Source organism: Oncorhynchus nerka, linkage group LG22, assembly GCF_034236695.1.
Source record: "Oncorhynchus nerka isolate Pitt River linkage group LG22, Oner_Uvic_2.0, whole genome shotgun sequence".
NCBI classification, from domain to species: Eukaryota; Metazoa; Chordata; class Actinopteri; order Salmoniformes; family Salmonidae; genus Oncorhynchus; species Oncorhynchus nerka.
In genome coordinates, this window is record NC_088417.1 from 85,794,201 (window position 1) to 85,815,306 (window position 21,106).

Genomic DNA, 21,106 nt, shown 5'->3' on the forward strand with positions numbered 1-21,106 from the left:
AGCTTGCCACTGTCATGCTCGCCTGGCCAGATATAGACCCTTCCACAGCTTGGCACTACTTCATGTACCAGTGTAGATGAGTATTCGCATACCTTGTACTGGGAATTAACTGAATGTACTGAAATGTTTCTTGTCTCCATAGCAACATGAAACATTCCTCCCTAACGGCGACCGAGCGTCCTATCTGATAGGAGACGGGGCCGGAGTGGGGAAGGGCCGGACCATCGCTGGGATAATCTACGAGAACTACCTCCTGGGCAGAAAGAGATCACTCTGGTAACACCACAACTAGGATTACATGATACGTCCCGCCAATTAAGGGGGATGATGGTACACACACACTTTCCCATTTCACAAAAGCTATTCCATCTCCTTCACAGGTTCAGTGTTTCTAATGACCTGAAGTATGATGCAGAGAGGGATCTGAAAGACATAGGAGCCAAGAACATTCCAGTCTATTCCCTCAACAAGGTAAGAGGTTGTCCAGTGGGTGCAGATGTAAGAAACATGCATGGTGATGTACGTGGTCAAAAATTGAGGAGGTTCCTTTACACTGGATATCCTTTTCATATTTGCCTGACAAAAAGAGATGTTAACATGCATAAAAGGGTATTGTTCTCCTTCACTCAAAAACATGTCCTATTTTGTCTGTTTCCCAGTTTAAGTATGGTAAGATCTCGTCCAAACACAACGGCAGTGTGAAGAAGGGGGTGATCTTCGCTACGTACTCCTCTCTGATAGGAGAGAGCCAGTCTGGAGGGAAGTACAAGACCCGCTTCAAACAGCTGCTCCACTGGTGTGGACAGGTCTTCGACGGAGTCGTATCTTTTCATTGGCTGACCACCAGACTACTGTAAAAAAAAAAAAAATAGAAACTTAATTGCCCTTGTGATACTCTCAATACAATTTGTCCAAATTATATTGAATGTCATCTGGGTCTATGTAACTGCCCTTAGAAGTAGTAGTAACTGGTAGTTAGAAATGTCAATTGTTTAGTGAAGATAACACCACCTTTCCTTAACCCAAGCCCATTCAGATTGTTTATGACGAGTGTCACAAAGCAAAAAATGTCTGTCCCATCGGCTCTTCCAAACCCACCAAGACTGGACTGGCCGTCCTGGAGCTGCAAAACAAACTGCCCAAGGCGCGGGTGGTGTACGCTAGCGCCACTGGTACGTCACTAAGCACAGGCTTCTGATGTTGTCACACTTTCAGTGTTGAGCGGAGTCAATATTACAATACCAGTCAACAGTTTGGGGACACCGTCTTATTCAAGGCTTTTTATTTTGACTATTTTCTACATTGTAGTATAATAGTGTACAGTCGTGGCCAAAAGTTTTGAGAATGACACAAATATTAATTTTCAGTCTGCTGCCTCAGTTTGTATGATAGCAATTTGCATATACTCCAGAATGTTATGAAGAGTGATCAGATTAATTGCAATTAATTGCAAAGTCCCTCTTTGCCATGCAAAGGAACTGAATACCCCCAAAAATATTTTCAATGCATTTCAGCCCTGCCATAAAAGGACCAGCTGACATCATGTCAGTGAATCTCTCGTTAACACAGGTGTGAGTGTTGACGAGGACAAGGCTGGAGATCACTCTGTCATGCTGATTGAGTTTGAATAACAGACTGGAAGCTTCAAAAGGAGGGTGGTGCTTGGAATCATTGTTCTTCCTCTGTCAATCATGGTTACCTGCAAGGAAACACGTGCCATCATTGCTTTGCAAAAAAAGGGCTTCACAGGCAAGGATATTGCTGCTAGTAAGATTGCACCTAAATCAACCATTTATCGGATCATCAAGGACAGCGGTTCAATTGTTGTGAAGAAGGCTTCAGGGCGCCCAAGAAAGTCCAGCAAGCGCCAGGACTGTCTCCTAAAGTTGATTCAGCTGCGGGATCGGGGCACCACCAGTACAGAGCTTGCTCAGGAATGGCAGCAGGCAGGTGTGAGTGCATCTGCACGCAGTGAGGCGAAGACTTTTGGAGGATGGGCTGGTGTCAAGAAGGGTCAGCAAAGAAGCCACTTCTCTCCAGGATAGACATCAGGGACAGACTGATATTCTGCAAAAGGTACAGGGATTGGACTGCTGAGAACTGGGGTAAAGTCATTTACTCTGATGAATCCCCTTTTTGATTGTTTGGGGCATCAGGAAAAAAGCTTGTCCGGAGAAGACAAGGTGAGCGCTACTATCAGTCCTGTGTCATGCCAACAGTAAAGCATCCTGAGACCATGTGTGGGGTTGCTTCTCAGCCAATGGAATGGGCTCACTCACAATTTTGGCTAAGAACACAGCCATGAATAAAGAATGGTACCGAAACATCCTCCGAGAGCAACTTCTCCCAACTTTCCAGGAACAGTTTGGTGACGAACAATGCCTTTTCCAGCATGATGGAGCACCTTGCCATCATTCAAAAGTGATAACTAAGTGGCTCGGGGAACAAAACGTCAATATTTTGGGTCCATGGCCAGGAAACTCCCCAGACCTTAATCCCATTGAGAACTGGTGGTCAATCCTGAAGAGGCGGGTGGACAAACAAAAACCCACAAATTCTGACAAACTCCAAGCATTGATAATGCAAGAATGGGCTGCCATCAGTCAGGATGTGGTCCAGAAGTTAATTGACAGCATGCCAGGGCGGATTGCAGAGGTCTTGAAAAAGAACGGTCAACAGTGCAAATATTGACTCTACATCAACTTAATGTAATTGTCAATAAAAGCCTTTGACAGTTATGAAAAGCTTGTAATTATACTTCAGTATTCCATAGTAACATCTGACAAAAATAACTAAAGACACTGAAGCAGCCAACATTGTGGAAATGAATATTTGTCATTCTCAAAACTTTAGGCCATAACTAGACATCAAAACTATGAAATCAAACATATGTAATCATGTAGTAACAAAAAGTATTAAACAAATCAAAATATATTTGAGATTCTTCAAGGTAGCCACCCTTTGCCTTGACAGCTTTGCACACGTTTGGCATACTCTCAACCATCTTCACCTGGAATGCTTTTCCAACAGTCTTGAAGGAGTTCCCACATATGATGAGCACTTGCTGGCTGCTTTTCCTTCACTCTGCAGTCCAACCCATCCAAAACCATCTCAATTGGGTTGAGGTCAGGTGATTGGAGGCCAGGTCATCTGATGCAAATAGTCCTTACACAGCCTGGAGGTGTGTTGGGTCATTGTCCTGTTGAAAAACAAATGACAGTCCCACTAAGCGCAAACCAGATGAAATGGCGTATCGCTGCAGAATGCGGTGGTAGCCATGCTGGTTAAGTGTGCTATGAATTCAAAATAAATCGGTGTCCCCAGCAAAGCACCATCACACCACCACCTCCATGCTTCACGGTGGGAACTCCACATGCGGAGATCATCCGTTCGCCTACTCTGCGTCTCACAAAGACACGGCGGTTGGAACCAAAAATCTCAAATTTGGACCAAAGGACAGATTTCCACCAGTCTCTAATGTCCATTGCTCGTGTTTCTTGGCCAAAGCAAGTCTCTTATTGGTGTCCTTTAGTAGTGGTTTCTTTGCAGAAATACGACCATGAAGGCCTGATTTACAGTCTCCTCTGAACAGTTGATGTTGAGATGTCTGTTAATTGAACTCTGTGAAGCATTTATTTGGGCTGCAATCTGAGGTGCAGTTAACTCTACTGAACTTATCCTCTGCAGCAGAGGTAATGCTGGGTCCTCCTTTCCTGTGGCAGTCCTCATGAGTGACAGTTTCTTCATTACACTTGGTGGTTTTTGCGACTGCACTTGAAGAAATTTTCTTAACATTTTCTGGATTGACTGACCTTCGTCTTAAAGTAATGGACTGTTTCTCTTTGCTTATTTGAGCTGTTCTTGCCATAATATGGACTTGGTCTTTTACTAAATAGGGCTATCTTATGTATACCACCTCTACCTTGTCACAACACGACTGATTGGCTCAAACACATTAAGAAGGAAAGAAATTCCACAAATTAACTTTTAACAAGGCACACATGTTAAATTAAATGCATTCCAGGTGTCTACGTCATGAAGCCGGTTGAGCGAATGCCAAAAGTGTGCAAAGCTGTCATTAGGGCAAAGGGTGGCTACTTTGAAGAATCATTTTGTGTAACACTTTTTTTGGTTACTACATGATTCCATATGTGTTACTTCATAGTTTTGATGTCTTCACTATTATTTTACAATATAGTAAAAATAAGCAAAACCCTTGAATGAGTAGGTTTGTCTAAACTTTTGACAGGTACTGTATATCGTGCAGGAATAATATAGTCTTAAATGAATGGAAGTGTTCTCCATCTAATTGTATGTACGGTATGTGTGTGTCCGTGTCCAGGTGCGTCTGAGCCCCGTAACATGGCCTACATGAGCCGGCTGGGCATATGGGGGGAGGGGACCCCCTTCAGAGAGTTTAGCAACTTCATTCAGGCTGTGGAGCGCCGGTGAGCGAGACAGACACTAGTAACTCTTCGTAGTGGTGCAGAGTATGTGTCTTTTAAAAAACAGCCACGAAATGGATGCAGCAAGCCACTTTAAAGTTCTGACTTTTGGCAGATGGAATCTGTAGAGGCAGAACGTCTTCAACCCATTAGAACTGTTACAAAACACGAATATGCCAATAAGTCTGTTGGTAGGACAACTTCTCCTGCAAAGTCTTGTTACACCTCACCTTCTCTATACCTATTGATATCTAGTATATCACAAATTACATTTATCCTTAACTAAATACCTATTCAAAAAATGTTTAAATCCTCCCTTGTATTGCCTTGTCCTCAGAGGTGTGGGTGCTATGGAGATAGTTGCCATGGATATGAAGCTGAGGGGGATGTACATCGCCAGGCAGCTGAGCTTCACAGGTGTCACGTTCAAGATTGAGCAGGTTCCTTTGACAACCCACTACATCAAGATGTACAACAAGTCTGTACACCTGGTAAGGAACCTTGACCTAATCCCAAACCTAAACAAGTTTTCCCTGGGCTCTTTTCAGTAGGCTTGAAATGGAAACTGTTGTTTTAACCCCGTCCTCTCCATGTTTCAGTGGGTGGCTGCGCGGGAGAAGTTTCAGGCGGCTGCTAACCTGATGGATGCAGAGCAGCGGATGAAGAAGTCCATGTGGGGTCAGTTCTGGTCGGCCCACCAGAGGTTCTTCAAGTACCTCTGCATTGCGTCCAAGGTCCGCAGGGTGGTGCAGCTCGCCAGGGAGGAGGTCAAAAACGGAAAGGTGGGTGGGAGGTTTCAGAAGGTAGAAAGATGAGATTGTTATTCCAGGAATCTTACATTTTCTGACTTCAGATTTTAGAGATCAGGAATACTTTGTGTCATATTACTGCATATTGGTTCTGGTGTATTTGAGTTCCTTTGGTTGGTTTGAGGGGAGGTGACTGGTGGTTTCCCAGACATTTAGCTGTTTACCGTCAGACTGTGTGCGACTCTCGTCCTGTCTTTCTCGCTCTCTGCAGTGTGTTGTGATTGGTCTCCAGTCGACAGGAGAGGCCAGAACACTGGAGGCCCTGGAGGAAGGAGGAGGAGAGCTCAACGACTTTGTCTCCACCGCCAAGTAATTTTTCACCCAGACTTGTATACTTGATTAGTCCATAAGTGATGGACATGTCTTCTGCTTGAATCCAACCACTGATATACAAACACGCATACACACAAACCAGGGTTTCTGTTAGGAAAATGTGGCACCGGACATTTGAGAAATGTACTGGACCCATATGCATTGAGTGTATAACCTGATTAGGACGTCTACCCACGGTGCTCAGGATGACGGTAATTACATTTAGACGATGGTGATTCATCTTAACAGAATATGCAAGTAAAGGATACAATGACTTGTGACCTTACTGTGCACTTTGAAGATGTTAGAATTACTGTCCACATTTCCTTTTCCTCAGTCAACAAGACCAGTAAACCAACAGCAAAGTCACTAGCCTATACATAGGCGGCACGCAAGTTTCAAGTTTGGGGATGCACATTTTCGCCATAACAATGCACCTTTATAATAATGCATTCCATGCATCATCGCATTTACATGTAAAAAAGTCTACTCTTTGTAATGTGATGAGTAGATTGAATAGTCATAATGTAGTAATATACAATGCATTCGGAAAGTATTCATACCTCTTGACTTTTTCCACATTTTATGTTACAGCCTTATTCTGAAATGGGTTAAATAAAACAATTGTACTCATCAATCTACACACAATACCACATAATGGGTTTTTAGAAATGTTAGGAATTTTTTATTTTTTCCCCTACATGTGTGTAGATTGATGGGGGGGGACTATTTAATCAATTTTTCTGTAAAAAGTCAAGAGGTCTGAACACTTTCCGAATGCACTGTAACTCAATCACTGTTTGCAAAAAGACCATTCAATGCATGGCTGAATGTGTGTATCGTAGAGGCCTGGGCTATAGGCTATATCAAATTTTTTATTTTTTTTTCATGGGAAAAAACACATGGAGACATTACCAGATTGTTATTTTTTTATATCCAAAATGACGGGGCAGCCTACTCTGCTGACACTGACTAACAGATCAATTAAACCACGTATGTATAATAGGCCTATGAGAAGGGGAGACACAAATAGAATGACATCCGTCTAAACTGGAGGAAGAAATTATTGTCCAAAAACTAACTTTAAAGTGGAACTGACCCAACAATGATTGAGTGAATATGTGGAGTGCACACTCACCGGGGACATGGCTGATTTGCTCTGCTGGTGTCAATAAGATAAGTCTATAGGCCTACTGTTGTTCACTCTATTTAAGTAGAGAATTTTGATAAGACGTTAGTCTTTTTTTACAGTAATAGCCATTTGCTTTCCAAGCTGTTGTCCCACGATTGAATTTTAAAATATTTCGATATGCCTGGCTGGGCCTCTACTTTTCACTGACAGTCACAATCATCTATTTGGTATTTGTGTGCACTGCTTTTCCTTCCGACTGTTTGTAATGCGATTTTAAAACTTGTTTATTTTTTAAGGCTAGACAACGCTAATGATCTTGTGTGGCCAAATCATGCTTTAGTGGCCTAATGAATGATTTTATGTATTTCTCTATAGACCGGAGTAGGATAAGTAATATTGGCAATATAATTCAATTTACTTAGGGAATGTTTCCCTTATGCTCGTAGGTGACGTGTCCATAAGGCTATCATCCCACATAGTAGAAAAGTGTACCCATTCTATTAGTCAGACTGTTGAGAAGGAAATAGTCCAAACAGACTCGGGGACAGTTGTTGGACGGTAGATCCCAAATTCATCCAACCAGCAGGCCTAGGATACATAACACAATGTTGAAAAAGTAATGAATCTGATGCGACAGATCATTTCGTTTAAAATGTTGATAAACTATTTTTCTTTTTTAATTATTACCAGAGCAATGTGCACAAGGCAGTAGGCTACTGGTTTCCATGGCATATGGAATGTCTTCATAAAATAACTTCCTCCACAGACATGGTGGTATTTTACCTGGGCTACTTTGAAGCAAGGTAAAACATGCCTCATAATGTTGTAAAATGTTCAGGTTTCAAACAATTAAGTAGCTCTGTTTTCAAAATGCATACTGCCTCCAGCACATTGCAAAGTGGTGTGTGACGAGCTGATGAAGCCTGCCTTCCATTGCCTATGCATTTGAATGGGAAGCACACTTCAATTACCAGTTGAGAAATAAAAAGTGCTGTCTGACAGATTTTCCTCTCAAGGGCTCTAACTGTATACTGTGAGCGTGTGATAATTACGATACAAAATGTGATTAAATAAGATGCATAAGGAATATACCCACTCCAATTTAATTCCACTAAATTATGCAAATTAACCCATAGGCCGATAAGCATGACTGGTCAAATGTATTTAAAGCAATAAATAGACCAAAAAGCATTATTTTGCCATGGGATTTTTTTCCTTTTCCCGGACAATTTTATTTATCGGCTTTTCTATTTATTTTTTTTCATGGACAAAAATCGTCTATTACCGGCTGACAGAAACCCTGACATACACATTAGGTTGGAGATTGGCTGGTCCTCTGTAGCTCAGTTAGTAGAGCATAGCGCTTGCTATGGTAGTGGGTTCGATGCCCGGGACTGCCCATACGTAAAATGTATGCGTGCATGACTAAGTGGCTTTGTGTAAAAGCATCTGCTAAATGGCACATATTAGGCTGGAGCAGAGGGCAGCCACAGTGCAGCACTCAATGAGTAGTTAAGTTCCTTGCTCAAGGGAACATATTGGGGAAACGACTTGGAATCTATTGAGCAGCTGTATAGCTAGCTAGCTACATGCTAATGCCAGGTGTATGCTAGTACCATCTATAACAAGGTGTTTGCTCTCTTGCTCTTTCCCTCTCAGAGGTGTGCTCCAGTCCCTGGTAGAGAAGCACTTCCCAGCTCCAGACAGAGAAAAGCTGTTCAGCCTGCTGGGCATTGACCTGCCGGCCATGAAGATCCCCTTCCCCAGCGAGGCTGCAGCAGAGCAGAAGGGAAAGAAGAGGAAAGGTACTCCAGGGCAGTTAGCCAGGAAAGGACAGTCATTGGGTCTGTAATGAGACAGTGAAGAGTTTGATCTCTGTATTCTTCAGTTGGTTACTTTAGCAACAAGAGATCTCTTCATGCATTTCCAATGTTCTTTTTGCGTGAACCTGTGACTCATCGTAGGTGTTTTATGTAATGTTCTGGCTTACTGTTTCACACGAGAACTCTTTAAAAAAGACCTCTGTCTCCCAACACTAATGTAGTGTTTTGGCTATTTTTACCAATGTTAATGTTCCCTCTCTCTCCTTCCCTGCAGGTGCCAACATAAAGAAGGCAGAGAAGAGGAAGAGAAAATCAGGTGGTCTGTCGGGGAACAGCTCTGATGACAGCAAATCTGAAGAGTCTCATAAGGACGATGCGGAGAGTGACGACAGCTTCAAATCGGTCAGCTCGGGAGAAGATGACGAAGACGACTTCAATCCCTTCAAGGATGATTCCAGCGAGGATGAGGAGGATGGTGAGCGAGGGAGTTTGATGATTTAAGATTGATTATGAGCTAACCACCTACCTAAGTCTCATAATTTTTCCCATCTCCCAGACCCCTGGCTGTCTGGAAAGAGGAAAGGGGTGAAGAAATGCAAGGAGAAGAAGAAGAAGAGCATTGACCCAGACTCTATCCACAGTGCCTTGTTAGCTTCTGGTCTGGGCTCCATCAGGCCTGCTTTCACCACCCCCCCAGTCAAGACCTCCAGCACACCTGCCATAGGTAAGTTAGTAGCAACAACACACTTTCCGTAAGTGAGTGTGGAGTCGGACTTCTGTGCAAATCTCCCATTGCCATCAATGTATTCTCTACAGTCTGAGTTAGGATTGTATAACCAGCCAGAATGAGCAGATGACGATGAACATTCAACATTTTTTTGTATTTTTTACTCCCTCTTTCTTACCCCTCTTATCCATCCATCAGCCAAGGTAGAGGTAGATGACAGCTGTATGACCAGTCAGGATGCTGTGGAAGATGCTCAGCAGATGAAGAGAGATCTGTTGGACCAGCTAGATAAGCTGGCTCAGGATCTACCTCCCAACACTCTGGATGAACTCATAGATGAGCTGGGAGGACCCGACAACGTGGCTGAGGTAATGGGTTCAATTAAATATGGATACAAAGAACAGTGGCCCAGGATCTGGACAAAATAAAATGTAAATTATTAAAAGAAGCTTAAAGTCCACTCATTGTTAACTGCAAATGTGTACATTTTTTAAGCTAGAGATGGCCCTCTTGACTATCTTATCATATTTTAGATTATTTTATTTGTTCTCACATCCTCTCTGTGTTCCAGATGACTGGGCGTAAAGGCCGGGTGGTCAGTAACGACGATGGCAGCATCTCCTACGAGTCTCGATCTGAGCTGGATGTTCCTGTGGAGATCCTCAACCTCACAGAGAAACAGAGGTTCATGGACGGAGAGAAGGTATGGGAGGATGGGAAGAGAGAAATAGGAGGAGAGAATGGAACAGTATTACCCCATGTTTCTGATTTAGGCGAGGGGTACAAGCACATTGACTTGAGAAATGTAGGTTGTGTGCAAGGCAGTGGGGGGCAGTCTGCTTGTTTGAGTCACATATCTATAGAATCAGTTGACTAGAGTAGTCACAAACGATGGCATAAAACCATTCCTAAGCTTGTTCTTCTCCCTCTCCAGAACATAGCCATCATCTCGGAAGCGGCCAGCTCGGGCATCTCCTTACAGGCTGACCGGCGAGTAAAGAACCAGAGGAGGAGGGTTCACATGACCCTGGAGCTGCCCTGGAGTGCAGACAGAGCCATACAGCAGTTTGGTCAGTAAAGTCTTTCTGGCTGTGGTTTCATTACACCCATACAGTCTCAAGCACTGAGACTTAAAGATGCAGTCTGGGATCTTAAGCCGTTTCGCATATATTGTACGAATTGCAATCCGTCACATGTCATAAGAAATGGATGACTTAGTACACAATTGTGACCAATTTAGGCTTGTTGGTGCTACTTTCAAAACCACTAGCAGATATTATACAAAACCTTTGACGTTTCACCAAGTGAAAATGCTATAGAAATTAAATCTAACTTTATTTTCACTCTAGTCTTTTGGTGTTTACTTGTCTTGATAATGTGGCTCATGGTAGTTAATTTAGCTGGCGTGTCTCCTCTGGCTTTTCCCACTCTGATACAATGGGAACAGCAGTGTGAGGTATTTAGACTAATTAAATGTGTGTTCTGCTTAATGGTTCCAATGTCTCTCTCTCAGGGAGGACCCATAGGTCTAACCAGGTGACTGCTCCTGAGTATGTGTTCCTCATCTCTGAGCTGGCTGGGGAACAGAGGTTTGCCTCCATTGTGGCCAAGAGACTGGAGAGCCTGGTAAAAACCTGTCCTGTCAGTGGTTCAATTGAGCTGAGCAGTGGAAAACGTGGATATTATCACCCATGTTTGAGCCACTGATGCTACATGTGATATGTGTGTTCCACAGGGTGCCCTCACCCATGGAGACAGAAGAGCAACAGAGACAAGAGATCTCAGCAGGTTTAACTTCGACAACAAAGTAAGCAGATATACACTACCATTCAAAAGTTTGGTGTCACTTAGAATTGTCCTTGTTTTTGAAAGAAGAGCAAATAGATCAGAAATTGTGTAAATGTTATAAATGACTATTGTGATTTTTATTTTATTGAATATCTACAGAGGCCCATTGTCGGCAACCATCACTCCTGCGTTCCAATGGCACGTTGTGTTAGCTAATCCAAGTTTAGCATTTTAAAAGTTTAATTGATCATTAGAAAACCCTTTTGCAATTATGTTAGCACAGCTGAAAGCTGTTGTTCTGATTAAAGAAGCAATAAAACTGGCCTTCTTTAGACTAATTGAGTATCTGGAACATCAGCATTTGGGTTTGATTACTGGCTCAAAATGGCCAGAAACAAATAACTTTCTTCTGAAACTTGTCAGTCTATTCTTGTTCTGAGAAATGAAGGCTATTCCATGTGAGAAATTGCCAAGAAACTGAAGCTCTCATATAACGCTGTGTACTACTCCATTCATAGAACAGCGCAAACTGGCTCTAAGCTGAATAGAAAGGAGTGGGAGGCCCCGGTGCACAACTGAGCAAGAGGACAAGTACATTAGTGTCTAGTTAGAGAAACAGATGCCTCAAGTCCTCAACTGGCAGCTTCATTAAATAGTACCCTCAAAACATCAGTGTCAATGTCAACAGTGAAGAGGCAACTATGGGATGCTGGCCTTCTAGGCAGAGTTCCAAGTGTCTTTTTCTTCTCGCAACTCTGCCTCGAAGGCCAGCATCCCGGCGTCACCTCTTTCTAAGTGACCCCAAACATTTGAACGATAGTGTACAACTAAATATAATTTGTATGTGTGTGTGGTTTCCTGTAGTTGTCGTTGTAACCTCCTTTCTTCTCCAATCCACAGTATGGCAGAAATGCTCTGGAGATTGTGATGAAGTCCATCGTTAACCTGGACTTTCCGTTAGTGAATCCTCCATCGAACTTCGAAGGGGATTTCTACAAAGGTATGTCTCGTGTGGACAGATTTTGGGACTCGGTTGTAGGATTTATGTCCCTATTTTGAGCCAAGGGAAATTCCGTTCTCCTGCTTAATACTGGGGATTCTTTCATGTCTAGAATTCACATGACTGGCTCAGTCCACAAGCTGAGTGAATCTATTTCTGGTGCATGGCTGTTGTCTTACTTCCATCTGTGGGCTCCTGGGTGGTCAGCCGTCTAAGGCACAGCATCTCAGTGCCAAAGGCGTCACTACAGACACCCTGGTTCGAATCCAGGCTGTATCACAACCGGCTGTGATAGGGAATCCCATAGGGCGGTGCACAATTGGCCCAGCGTCTTCCGGGGTAGGCCGTCATTGCAACTAAGAATGTTATTAACTTACTTGCCTAGTTAAACTTAAAAAATGTGGTTCTGTCTTCATCCTATTCCCTGGCAGAGATCCTTCATGGGTTGATCGGAGTGGGTCTGATCCATGTGGAGGACAGATCAGGGATCCTGTCTCTGGACAAAGGTGAGACTGGCTCTGACTTTAAGCCTTGTCAGATTACATTAAAAAGTATTAGACTGTACGGTTCTTTCCTCTCTTCTTCCCAGACTACAACAACATAGGGAAGTTCCTGAACCGTATCCTGGGGATGGCGGTGCAGGAGCAGAACGCTCTGTTCCAGTACTTTTCTGACACGCTGGCAGCCGTCATACAGAATGCCAAGAAGAATGGACGCTACGACATGGGCATTCTGGGTAAGACCGGAGAGGAATAGCCTTAAACTTTTTCTGTTAAAGGAGACTAATGTCAATTACTGTGAATGAGGGACTATACTCTAATTGACACCTACAATATTAAACTACCCAAGATTTCAGACTGGGTCTGGACAAAATGGCTGCTATGTCGATCTGATTAGTATTGTTTATCTCGGTCTCTTTCTAGACCTAGGTTCTGGGGATGAGAAGGTGAAGAAGATGGAAGCCAAAAAGTTCCTGACTCCAGGCTACTCCACCTCCGGACATGTGGAGCTCTACACGGTACAGCCGACCGTTGTTTTTCCTCACTAGACAGGAATAGAAACTGGTTTAACAAGGAACTCCTCTTGCTACAACGGACCGGTAGCCATTTTCCATTTTGTAAATACTGTTTGTGTGTGTCAGGTGAGTGTGGAGAGAGGCATGTCCTGGGAGGATGCTACCCATGCCTGGGCTGAGCAGAGTGGACCCGACGATGGCTTCTATGTACAGGTACTAAAAGACCAACCAGACGTTTCCTTCTCTATAGAGTTTGGCAAACACTACATATTAGCACCAAATATGATAACATTCTGATTTTCATAGAGTTTTGATTGCCATAACATTTCCCTAGATTTAGTTTTGTTTTACAAGCTCTAAAAATATTTTGCTGATCCCCCAGATGAGGAACAACAAGAAGACTGCTATCTTGGTGAAGGAGGTGAACAGTAAGAAGAGGCTGTTCCTGGTCTACAGACCCAACACAGGCAAACAGCTGAAACTGGAGGCCTATGCTGACATCAAGAAGAAGTGTAAAAAGGTGCTGTCAGATGATGCCAAGCAGCACTGGATGGACCAGTACCAGTCTTCAGCTGAGATCTGCTCTCATGCTTACTGGTTGGTGTTGTTTCTCATATGACTGTAAAGTTGTAGTGGTGGTTTTGGCAAGTTCACTAGCAGGTTTTACTCTTTACCCGTATAGTTTAATGAACTAGTCAGACAAAAGGTTGAATCGTGTTTATTAACCCCCTCTCCTCCCTCCAGGCGTGGTAACTGTAAGAAGGTGTCGGTGGGTCTGCAGTGTGAGGTGGGTCTGCGCTGCAGGACATACTACGTGCTGTGTGGATCTGTGCTCAGTGTGTGGACCAAGGTGGAGGGAGTCCTGGCCTCCGTCAGCGGAACCAACATCAAGATGCAGATCGTCCGTCTCAGGACGGAGGACGGGCAGAGGATTGTGGGTAAGTTGATGCTGGAAGTCTTTGGGCAGAAGCAGTTTTTGAAAAATATATATTTTTAGTCGCAACCTGTAATGTATTTTACCAGAGGAGTATTCAAATCAAATCAAATCAAATTTATTTATATAGCCCTTCGTACATCAGCTGATATCTCAAAGTGCTGTACAGAAACCCAGCCTAAAACCCCAAATAGCAAACAATGCAGGTGTAAATGCACGGTGGCTAGGAAAAACTCCCTAGAAAGGCCAAAACCTAGGAAGAAACCTAGAGAGGAACCAGGCTATGTGGGGTGGCCAGTCCTCTTCTGGCTGTGCCGGGTAGAGATTATAACAGAACATGACCAAGATGTTCAAATGTTCATAAATGACCAGCATGGTCGAATAATAATAAGGCAGAACAGTTGAAACTGGAGCAGCAGCACAGTCAGGTGGACTGGGGACAGCAAGGAGTCATCATGTCAGGTAGTCCTGGGGCACGGTCCTAGGGCTCAGGTCCTCCGAGAGAGAGAAAGAAAGAGAGAATTAGAGAGAGCATATGTGGGGTGGCCAGTCCTCTTCAGGCTGTGCCGGGTGGAGATTATAACAGAATGTGGCCAAGATGTTCAAATGTTCATAAATGACCAGCATGGTTGAATAATAGTAAGGCAGAACAGTTGAAACTGGAGCAGCAGCATGGCCAGGTGGACTGGGGACAGCAAGGAGTCATCATGTCAGGTAGTCCTGGGACATGGTCCTAGGGCCCACGCCAGTTGAAACTGGAGCAGCAGCATGGCCAGGTGGACTGGGGACAGCAAGGAGTCATCATGTCAGGTAGTCCTGGGGCATGGTCCTAGGGCTCAGGTCCTCCGAGAGAGAGAAAGAAAGAGAGAAGGAGAGAATTAGAGAACGCACACTTAGATTCACACAGGACACCGAATAGGACAGGAGAAGTACTCCAGATATAACAAACTGACCCTAGCCCCCCGACACATAAACTACTGCAGCATAAATACTGGAGGCTGAGACAGGAGGGGTCAGGAGACACTGTGGCCCCATCCGAGGACACCCCCGGACAGGGCCAAACAGGAGTATTGTACATAAGTAGAAGCTGGTCCCTCTCTCCAACAAGTGAACTATAAATGAACAGATGTTGAAATGAGGTTGGACTACGAGGTAGCTAGAGAAGTGCATTATTTTCCTTTGTTCTAACGTGGTTATTTCCCATCTCTCTCTCTCGTGTCCAGGCCTGATCATTCCAATTAACTGCGTCTCTCCTCTGACCAACATCCTGTCGTCGTCTGACCAGTCTCAGCAACTGGCCGTTCAGCAGCAGCAGAAGTGGCAGCAGCTGCACCCTCAGAGCCTCAGCCACATGCATAACATGGGTTCACCACCCAGTCTGACCTGATGGGCTTCGACACCCATTTTCTCCTCCACACCCTGGGTTCTCGACCCAACCTGATGGGATACGACAACATTTCCATCTGAATCTCTACCGTGACACTACCCACCACCTCTTCTCCTCCCTCTCCGTTCCTCCTAAGGTGCTGAGTTGTGGTTTTCCCTGAAGCTAAACCACGGTGGCTAAGTTAAGATTTCAGGGTTTATGTCCAAAGAGGACATAGACACAAAGACTGTCTCCCTTTTGACATCCAGAGGAGTTGGCTTGACGAATAATATTCCTCTGAGATTCAGAGCTGAGGATTTAGAAGAGGCTGCGGTGATGAAGGGGGGGGAAGAGTAGAGGACGCATGGAGAAGTGGCATTATTAAAAATGCCAGACTGTTTTTCCTGTTGCACCCCTCTCCCTCAGCTCTATGTAAACCATGGGGTGTGCCTTCTCTACTGACGGATGGGGGATGTCACCCAGGTTTTTGTTTTCTACAGGTGACTGGACAGTGCTCAGACAGTGCTCAGGTGTTCGTTAAGCTACACAGTGATTTTTTTTTTTTTTAAACAGGTGTTTTACAAAATGTCTACCTGAGATGCATGACCACACACCAACTGCTTGCTTTCTTAATTTTAGATTTTACTCTATCACGACTCAAGTCTCAGGCATGATGACGACAACTCTCACCATAACTACATTTAAAATGGCACCCTATTCCATAGGTAGTGCACTACTTTTGTTCACCATCGAGAGTAGGGTGCAATTTCTGAAACAATCCTTGTTTCTATCAAACATTGGTGTATCCTTTCTACCTACAGAATTGTTTACAGCTTGACTATCAAGAATTGTGATTGTGCATGGTTTAAAATAACTTCATTTTCCTGCATTTATTCCTCTGCATTCAAAAGATGTTCAGAACGGGTTGTTTGATATGTGGCATCAGATTCGATATCTTGTACTATCAAACTACAGCAGATACACTCCTGGAGTGTTATTATACAACTGCACGTGAACCGACAGATCTTGTTTGTCAATACAAGCTGTCTAATAACACTACATTAAAAGCTGGTATTCAAGATAGTTTGTTGTTGAATTCAAAACGGATCCCTTTTACCTCATGTAGGTGTGTAAATCTGAAAGGATTGGATCTGTGGTAAAGATTGCACCTTGGAGGCAAAGGTGGTATCATTTAGCATATTCACTGGTATCTATTTGATCCTTTAGGTCACATGTCAAACTCTTTGCACAGAGGGCAGAGTGTCTGCGTGTTTTCTCTCCCTTGTACTTGATTGATTAATTAAGGTCACTAATTAGCAAGTACACTCCCTTACCTGGTTGTCTGTCTTAATTAAAGGAAAAACCAGCAGACACTACTGCCCTAGGCCCTCCATGGAATGAGTTTGACACTACTGCCCTAGGCCCTTCATGGAATGAGTTTGACACTACTGTCCTAGGTACTTCATGGAATGAGTTTGACACTACTGCCCTAGGCCCTTCATGGAATGAGTTTGACACTACTGTCCTAGGTACTTCATGGAATGAGTTTGACACTACTGCCCTGGGCCCTTCATGGAATGAGTTTGACACTACTGCCCTGGGCCCTTCATGGAATGAGTTTGACACTACTGTCCTAGGCCCTTCATGGAATGAGTTTGACACTACTGTCCTAGGTACTTCATGGAATGAGTTTGACACTACTGCCCTAGGTACTTCATGGAATGAGTTTGACACTACTGTCCTAGGACCTTCATGGAATGAGTTTGACACTACTGTCCGAGGCCCTTCATGGAATGAGTTTGACACTACTGCCCTAGGCCCTTCATGGAATGAGTTTGACACTACTGCCCTAGGTACTTCATGGAATGAGTTTGACACTACTGCCCTAGGCCCTTCATGGAATGAGTTTGACACTACTGCCCTAGGTACTTCATGGAATGAGTTTGACACTACTGCCCTATGTACTTCATGGAATGAGTTTGACACTACTGTCCTAGGACCTTCATGGAATGAGTTTGACACTACTGCCCTAGGTACTTCATGGAATGAGTTTGACACTACTGCCCTAGGCACGTCATGGATATCTAAAACAGGTGTTTCAAACTCATTCCATGGAGGTCCTTGTAGTGTCTGCTGGTTTTTCCTTTTAATTAAGACTTAGACAACCAGGAGAGGGGAGTTTCTTACTAATTAGTTACCTTAATTCATCAAGTACAAGGTAGGAGCAAAAACACGCAGACATTCGACCCTCTGTGGAATGAGTTTGTTGTGTGACTCAGGATTCTTGGGATTGGGCACTTGTTCCCTCACTGATTCTGAACTGGAATCTAACCTCGAATCTCTACCAGTCAGCAACATTGCTGCTTGATCTCTGGTACTTTTTATCTGTTTTGTCACTTGAGACAGGATGTACAGGGGCGGAAGACTTTCTAAAAATATTTTTTTTAAATGAAGTTATATAAAAAGCCTGAGTTTAGGATGTTACTTTGCTATACCAATGTGTATAGTGTCGTTTGGACATAAGAAAACAGTTTTTTGCTTAAATAGCCGTTAACACTTGAAGGATGGTGTAATTTCATTTTTGCACGAGTTGCACTACTGACATGTTCTACAACAAATCTGTATTAAATGATTTAACTGAGTGCAAGATTTCTACCTCTTAATGACTAATAAATACCAAGGATAAAGTTAGAAAACTATCCGTTTTTATATCATTCCTCAATGGCATTTCCTCAATCCTATTAAAAAAAATCTGTATACTTAATTGTCCACGTTTTTTATGATGTGCTGTACTCCTTAATCATCACCACTCATAACAGGTCCCCTCTACTTTGTGGTTTTTAGGCCATCACTTGGGGGTCAATCCCATCCCACAACTTCCATGGGGTAATGACGCTGAAAGCTATGATTGGGCAATAGAACGTGGCCGCTGCCTGTCCACCAATGGTCAAGAGAATGACCGGGTCCTGTACCACAAATTGGAGGGGTTACATCGTATCAGCACGGGCCCAATCACAGCTTTGAGAGAAGACGGGAGAATCTTCAGAAGAGGGGCCTCCAGTGCACGTGTGTTTGTAGTAGATACGATTTTGTTTGATCTTTATGCTTAATATTTAGGTAAGGGAATTTCTAGGAGGGGAAAGTGTGGCCAATTCGAGGCAACAATGGATGCGTCTCCAAATCCCCAGACAAAGACAGGTAATCTTAAATTGACTTAGTTTTATGTTGTTGTTTTTTGGCTGTGCTATGGTGGTCTACTACAAAGTGTTAAGAACAAAAGCAATACTGTTGCACGAGTCGCTACCATCTGACCAACCGTGTAACTAGAAAGGTGTAGATTTTACCCCACGCTCTAGTATCACACGTTAGGAGCTTGTATAGGCTAATTATATTATTTATATTTTACTTTTTATTGTTTTGTTATATAATTAAGACGAATCAAAATTAAATATTTTCTTAGTCCATTAGGCTTGAATTTCTACTAAAATGTTCTATGTGGTCTAGAGATGTATTCTGTGCAATCGGACAATTTAAAAATATTTTCAAGAAAATAAATCCAACGTGAATTAGTTACAAAATATGTAATTTTAAATAAACCTAAAAGTATTTTTGCTTTTCAAATGTACTGAAAGTTGTGTAAATCGCGTTGGAAGCATTTTCGGTCAGATTATCCGGGATTGTCTATTGTGGTGATAGAATGCATTGTGGGTGTCAATATAAAGTGACGGCCATATTTGCCGGGTGCCGTTGCTGTAAACAAAAAGTGAGAGACAGACGCTTCACTGAATTTGATTTTCAGGTCATTTTATTTCTTTAATTTACAATGTCTCTGGGAATGTCTTACAAACCCAATGTCCACCAGCACATTCCAGGAACTTCTGGGAACCAGGGTAAGGGAACAATATCGGTTAAACTCAACCATCCATCCGTTAAATCGAGTGTTAAATTCGGTCTTTTGGAGAATAACGTTACCTGGAGAAAGACCGTGTCTGTAGTTTTTGTCCAGTTATATATAGGGTCAGATCCTGGGAGCTAGGCTAATTCATATCCGCCATTATTACTAATGTAAAAAAGCCACATCCTCATCTTCATTGGCTATAACGGCAGAGGTGGGAAATTCCATATGTTCCGAAAAATAATCTCTGTCGTTCTGTGTCCCATGCCATCCTGGAGGGTGTCGTTACGTTGTGGCAAAAATGTATCACTTTGGCTTCTTTAGTCAGCCCTGTTCCGCTTCCTCCATGATAGTCTCTTGTGGAGCTGTTGATTGATCTGCCAGGGATATTCCTTTATGAACCTTCGAGGACATCTAGTGTTTAACAAGGCTTATTGCATAAAAAAACATGCGCACTACAACTGTGGCCATTGTTGGCTATGTGAACATGCAATATGTAGAATTTGTACTATTTGGTGAACGGTAATATCATATTTGACCCTAGATTTGTTTGTATTTGTCTCCCAACAGTTGGAAACATTCCGTCTCCGTCAGCAGCCAACTTGGCCACGTTGCAGTCCTACAGGCCGCTGGTGAACGATGTTTACGCGCCACCCTCCTTGGGCTTCACACAGGTTCAGGCATACACCCAACTTGCTTCTTCTAATTCTACAATGCAGGAAATAAAACAGACATTTTAAAACAAATGTGTAGTTACATCGTAGGTAACTCCTTTGGTAAAGTGACTTATTCCTCTCCTGTCCCTGTGTGGTCAGGGATCCAGCAGCAGCCAGGTACCCCAGAGTAAGTATTCAGAGCTGCTGGCCATCATCGAGGAGCTAGGGAAGGAGATCCGGCCCACCTACGCCGGCAGCAAGAGTGCCATGGAGAGAATAAAACGAGGTAATGTGGAAACTTCTGTAATAATACAATACCATAATACAATACCTCTATTGTGTGGTAACACAAACAGCATTATCTAGACTACACATTAGTCCTCTACCTACTAACTCTAACTTGGTTAGAGAGTTGTCATTCAGTAGGTGAATTACTGTTGTTCATTTTGGTGTAACCTACTTTTCCCCAAAGGTATCATCCATGCCAGGGGACTGGTGCGGGAGTGCTTGGCAGAGACTGAGAGAAATGCCAGGTCCTAGCTACAGAAGCACTACCCTCTCCTGTAGAAGAACCAATACTCTCACTCACCATGTCAAAGACCACTGCATGGCACATCCTCTAAAAAGAGGAATGGAAAACAAAATAAGGGATGGTTAAAAAGGTCAAGAAAATGTTTCAGAAAGGTTAAGATTTGAGAAAAGGAGGGAAAGGGGACACTAGAATAGAATTCAGAATTCAACGGATTTGGTTTTTCTTCATGCCCCGTTTTGGGGTGACAGTTTCCTGACTTCATATTTAAAATTAATAGTAATTTTTGCATGCAAACATATGGGTCAATCATGGCCTTCAGTTAATTGTAGACATTGCATGGCTTGTACCGGATTAGACTAGGAGAGGAACACTTTTTGGTAGATGTTGGTCTGAATTCCAGACCCTTAATGGTTGAACAAGTGAAGGACAGAAATGTGCCAAATACATTTGTTCATTCATGTTGAGGTTCTTTTTGGGATCAATAATGAAAATGCTGTTACTTGCATCTTTGTATGTATTTATTACTTGTGTAATAAAATGTATTTTCAATACAAATGTAATTGTTTTGAAAATGTGTGAAAACAACCCTAGTGGTCTCCTATAACCTTGCTCCTTAGGAGGAAAATACAGATATATCACCCAACTTGAATAGATTAGAAGGTGGCTATTGAG

At 43.1% G+C, this 21,106-nt stretch overlaps 2 protein-coding genes across 5 annotated transcripts in view; both read left to right on the forward strand.

Moving 5' to 3' along the window:
* LOC115105895 (protein strawberry notch homolog 1-like) overlaps positions 1 to 18,110 on the forward strand; it is a 35,171-nt gene extending 17,061 nt beyond the window's left edge. For all 3 annotated transcript variants that reach the window (XM_029628371.2, XM_029628368.2, XM_029628369.2), the window contains exons 9-32: positions 143 to 276; positions 381 to 471; positions 660 to 821; positions 1,037 to 1,172; positions 4,343 to 4,448; positions 4,783 to 4,936; positions 5,045 to 5,227; positions 5,466 to 5,563; positions 8,358 to 8,503; positions 8,796 to 8,996; positions 9,078 to 9,245; positions 9,447 to 9,616; positions 9,820 to 9,951; positions 10,183 to 10,318; positions 10,762 to 10,874; positions 10,984 to 11,055; positions 11,937 to 12,036; positions 12,468 to 12,542; positions 12,626 to 12,772; positions 12,960 to 13,054; positions 13,178 to 13,264; positions 13,434 to 13,648; positions 13,796 to 13,989; positions 15,209 to 18,110. In XM_029628371.2, coding sequence (XP_029484231.1) covers positions 143 to 276; positions 381 to 471; positions 660 to 821; positions 1,037 to 1,172; positions 4,343 to 4,448; positions 4,783 to 4,936; positions 5,045 to 5,227; positions 5,466 to 5,563; positions 8,358 to 8,503; positions 8,796 to 8,996; positions 9,078 to 9,245; positions 9,447 to 9,616; positions 9,820 to 9,951; positions 10,183 to 10,318; positions 10,762 to 10,874; positions 10,984 to 11,055; positions 11,937 to 12,036; positions 12,468 to 12,542; positions 12,626 to 12,772; positions 12,960 to 13,054; positions 13,178 to 13,264; positions 13,434 to 13,648; positions 13,796 to 13,989; positions 15,209 to 15,372 — 3,279 coding nt within the window. In that variant the 3' untranslated portion in view covers positions 15,373 to 18,110. The remainder of the gene's footprint in view (positions 1 to 142; positions 277 to 380; positions 472 to 659; positions 822 to 1,036; positions 1,173 to 4,342; positions 4,449 to 4,782; positions 4,937 to 5,044; positions 5,228 to 5,465; positions 5,564 to 8,357; positions 8,504 to 8,795; positions 8,997 to 9,077; positions 9,246 to 9,446; positions 9,617 to 9,819; positions 9,952 to 10,182; positions 10,319 to 10,761; positions 10,875 to 10,983; positions 11,056 to 11,936; positions 12,037 to 12,467; positions 12,543 to 12,625; positions 12,773 to 12,959; positions 13,055 to 13,177; positions 13,265 to 13,433; positions 13,649 to 13,795; positions 13,990 to 15,208) is intronic.
* Positions 18,111 to 18,402: 292 nt separating this feature from the next.
* Positions 18,403 to 20,989, forward strand: LOC115105919 (cyclin-dependent kinase 2-associated protein 1). 2 transcript variants are annotated; one of them, XM_029628424.2, is made up of 4 exons: positions 18,403 to 18,549; positions 19,817 to 19,920; positions 20,062 to 20,188; positions 20,375 to 20,989. In XM_029628424.2, exons 1-4 carry the CDS (start codon positions 18,516 to 18,518, stop codon positions 20,440 to 20,442), a joined length of 333 nt encoding a protein of 110 aa, XP_029484284.1. In that variant the 5' UTR covers positions 18,403 to 18,515; the 3' UTR covers positions 20,443 to 20,989. The 2 variants fall into 2 exon arrangements, with proteins under 2 accessions (XP_029484284.1, XP_029484283.1); XM_029628423.2 differs by lacking the exon at positions 18,403 to 18,549 and adding an exon at positions 19,071 to 19,241.
* The last annotated feature ends 117 nt before the right edge of the window (positions 20,990 to 21,106 follow it).